This window comes from Chenopodium quinoa, unplaced genomic scaffold (assembly GCF_001683475.1).
Source record: "Chenopodium quinoa cultivar QQ74 unplaced genomic scaffold, ASM168347v1, whole genome shotgun sequence".
In the NCBI taxonomy this organism is placed as follows: Eukaryota; Viridiplantae; Streptophyta; class Magnoliopsida; order Caryophyllales; family Amaranthaceae; genus Chenopodium; species Chenopodium quinoa.
The window spans coordinates 1,937,540-1,941,396 of record NW_018742523.1 but is presented as its reverse complement, the minus strand read 5'-3'; the positions used below and the strand labels follow the sequence as shown (position 1 = coordinate 1,941,396).

Sequence of the window (3,857 nt, the reverse complement as noted above, 5' to 3'; positions counted from 1 at the left end):
TGTTGTAAATTTTTATACTGCTCCCATATGCTTGGGTTGTACTGTTTAAGAACTTTCCATTAAGTTCCCTTGGAAACATTTCCCTATCTAACTCTTGCAACAAATAGGCGTTCCCAGACATGAGTTTATGAATTCTAAATGGACCTTCCCATTTAGAAGACCATTTAACAAAGATATGATCTTTGTATTCATGCTCAGGAAGCTTCATCTTCCACATCAAATCTCCTTCCAAAAAGATTTTATGTTTCACTTTTTTGTTGTAAGATTTTGCTACTTGTTTTTTTTTTCTAAGCTTCGATTTTAGCTAGCGCCTGGAGTCTTTCACCATCAACGCCCATTAGTTCAATGGACATTGATTGCTGGTAGTCTTCTTGGCTTATCCTCATTTTATTAGCTACCCTGGTGGACTTAGCGCTTAGCTTTGCCGGTACAACAGGTTCATGTCCATACACTAATTGATAAGGAGCGGTCCATATTGCATCTTTCTTTGATGTTCTGTATGCCCAAGTAGCACAGTGTAAAAGAACATGCCAATTTTTAGGATTTTCATCCACCATCTTAGCAATTTCTTTAGAGATTACTTTATTAGTGGCTTCGGCTTGTCTATTGGCCTGAGCGGAGTAAGGGGTTGAATGAATCTTTTGGATTTCAAATTCCTTGAGATAGGAATTGAACTCGTGTCCTGTAAACATAGTTTCTTGGTCTATAGTTATAGATTCTGGAATCCCGTACCTTGTAAAGATTTTCTCTTCCAAGAACAAGATCACCACCCTTCCAATGAAGTTTTTGAAAGCCTAGACTTCAATCCAACTTGTGAAGTAATCTGTAGTTATCAGAATATATATTCATGATGAGCAGATGAGGGAGGTTTAATAGGCACAATTGCATCTATCGCCCAACCTCTAAAAGGCCAAGGTTTAATAATGGGGTGCAACTCTGTTGCTGGTGCCCTACTTATTGGTCTAAAGAGTTGACATTGTTTACAACCCTTTGCATACTGCAAACAATCTTTTCTAACTGAAGGCCAATAAAAACCCATATGATTAATTAACCACCTCATCTTTGCTCCTGCTTGATGAGACCCACAAATTCCATGATGAACCTCTGCTAAAATGGTTAACACTTCCTTTGTGTTAATGCACCTTATTAAAATGTCTAAAGGATCCTTTCTGTACAACTTACTCCCCATAAGAAAGTATTTAGTAGCTGCGAGCCTAACTTTTGCTGGCACCTTTCCTTTTGAGGGGTCTTTCAAGTACTCATTACTCTCCTCTCTTCAGTCTATGTCCTAGGCGAGGATACTATATTTATGTACTTCTGCCTTCACTTTTTCATCTAAAGGTTTCAATTTGTATGAGTTTATGTGAATCACTGATTCATCGAAACCTTCAAACTCGAGTAGCGAAGCTTGTTGTGCCAAAAAGTTAACCTCTCTATTTTCTTCTCTTGGGATATGAGAGACTTGGATGAATTCAAAAGCATTAATTAACTCTTAAACGATAGATGAGAAGGTCATCGCCAAAGGTGATATTTTTTTTTGTATTCTTTGTTTACTTGAGCTATCACCCATTGCAAATCGCCTAACACCTTAACCTTGGTAACCCCCATATCTTTCAGAGTCCTCAAACTTATCACTAAGGCTTCAAACACTGCTTTATTATTTGTGCATTGAGTTGAGAAAGTGATCGCCATTTTAGTCACTACGCCAGAAGGTGAATAGATCACAATTCCAGCTCCAGCTGACTCTTTTCTACTAGATCCATCAAAGAGCATTGTTCATGGGTTTTCCTCCTGGACCATGACATTATCCATAGGTGGATGGTCTGCTAGAAAGTCAACCAAAGCCTATCCCTTAACAGCCTTATGAGGCACATAAGTTAGTTCGAATTGTGATAGATGCATACTCCATTTACACAACCTTCCTTTGATGAAAGGGTGATTTAATAAGTATTTGAGTACAACTGTTGGTGAAATAATCTCCACCGAGAAAGCCATAAAATAATGATAAAGTTTGATGGAAGCATCATACAAACTCAAGCACCATTTTTCAGCATTGGTGTATCTAGTTTCAGTATCATGTAGGATTCTACTTAAATAGAAAATTGCCTGTTCATTCTCTTGGGTTAACATGCTTGCAGTTGAATACTTGGTAGCTGAAAGATACATCTCAAAGGCTTTCCATTTTGTTTAGGAGAAATTAGTACTAGTGGAGTCGCCAACTTCCTCTTGATTTGTTCGAAGGCATCTTGATGGTCGAGCTCCCACTTAAACTCTTCTCCTTTCTTAAGTTTAAGAAGAGGAGAAAACACTTTTGTTTTCCCAGCTAAGTTAGTGATAAACCTTTAAACATAATTAATCTGCCCCATAAACTTCTGGAGTTCTTTTTTATTGGTCGGAGGTGATGCCTTAAGAACTGCTTTAGCCTTGTTTTGGTCAACCTCTATGTCGTTCTTGTGAACCAGGAATCCCAAAAAGTTATTGGCTTCAACCCCGAAGGCACATTTAAGGGGGTTCATCTTTAGATTGAATTTCCTTATCCTTTCAAATGCTAGAATGAGGTGTTCCAAATGCTCTGATAAGTCATGGGATTATACCAAAACATCGTCTATGTAAACCTCCATAAAGTCGCCAATCTTTTTATTAAATATGAGATTCATAGCACTCTGATATGTTGCCCTGCCTTCTTAAGTCCAAATGACATCACCTCATATTCATAGAGTCCCAAAGAGCCTGGGCACCTAAATGCCCTCTTTGAGCGATCATCTTCAGCAATCCTTATCTGGTGATACCCAGGGAAGCCATCTAGCATTGATACAAACTCATGTCTTGATGAGGCATCTATCTACATATCTGCTAGAGGCATGGGGTATTGATCCTTTAGGGATGCACTGTTGATATCTCTATAATCAATGCATATCCTTATTTTTCCATTCTTCTTAATTACAGGAACAATGTTAGCTATCCACTCTGCATATTTGGTGGGTTATATGAATCCTGTCTCTAAGAGTTTGGAAATCTTTTCCTTTATTTTAGGAACCAACTCTGGCGATAAACGTCTTGGATTCTGGACTATAGGATTGTAACCAGGTTTAATAGGAAGCCTATGTTGGATAATAGAAGGATCTATACCCGGCATTTCGTGATGCTCCTATGCGAAACAATCCTTATATTTGTGAAGTATATAAATCAATAATGACTTGTCCTTTATAAGTAATTCCTTACTTATATAAGTTAATCTAGGACAATTAAGAGTTCTGAGATTGACTTCTTCTAGAGGATCATGGACTCCTTGTTTGATATCTTCACTCTTATCCCATAACTTTCATTCTTTTCTCCATCATAAAACTCTTTGTCTAAGTTTGGCGATGATCGGGTATGGTCATCAGACTTTGAGTAGTCAAATAGACATTCAGGAGCCTCCATGTTTGTGTTAATCGTTATATTATGTTGCGAGTAATAGCTTGCATATAAATTTTGAAGAGCTAATAAAGTACTAGATTTGAATTTTCTTTTTATGTAATCATCCATAATATTTGTTCAAACTTCAAATGTATACAGAAAAGATACTAAACATATCCAATCGTAAGTACTCCAAACTCAGAGCTAGACTTTGCAGGTGAATTGTGTTTATCTTCATCTGCATCTACCTCTTCTATCTTGACGATTACACTTGACACCACCTTCTGTTTAGGAACTGACAAGGAATCAAGTTTGAGTACAATCTCATCTATCTTTGGTATTGACTTTACAAGAACCCTGGGAAAATCTTAGTTAGTATCAATCATAATAGCTTCTACATCAACACAAACTACTTCGTATTCATCACCATTCCATAATATTATTATATGATACAAAGA

The 3,857-nt window shown here is 37.2% G+C and overlaps 1 protein-coding gene across 1 annotated transcript; it reads right to left on the bottom strand.

Annotated features, from left to right (window-relative positions):
* Positions 1 to 287: 287 nt before the first annotated feature.
* LOC110719939 lies at positions 288 to 1,773 on the bottom strand. The gene is made up of 2 exons (XM_021898921.1): positions 1,555 to 1,773; positions 288 to 794 (listed from the first exon to the last, which is right to left on the bottom strand). Exons 1-2 carry the CDS (start codon positions 1,771 to 1,773, stop codon positions 288 to 290), a joined length of 726 nt encoding a protein of 241 aa, XP_021754613.1.
* Positions 1,774 to 3,857: the final 2,084 nt, after the last annotated feature.

Excerpts from the sequence above, each read along its gene's own strand:
- LOC110719939 (XM_021898921.1), bottom strand. The coding sequence starts at position 1,773 with ATGCTCTTTGATGGATCTAGTAGAAAAGAGTCAGCTGGAGCTGGAATT. Across the intron at positions 795-1,554 it reads TGCAATGGGTGATAGCTCAA|GCTTTCAAAAACTTCATTGG; the intron begins GTAAACAAAGAA and ends ATTGAAGTCTAG.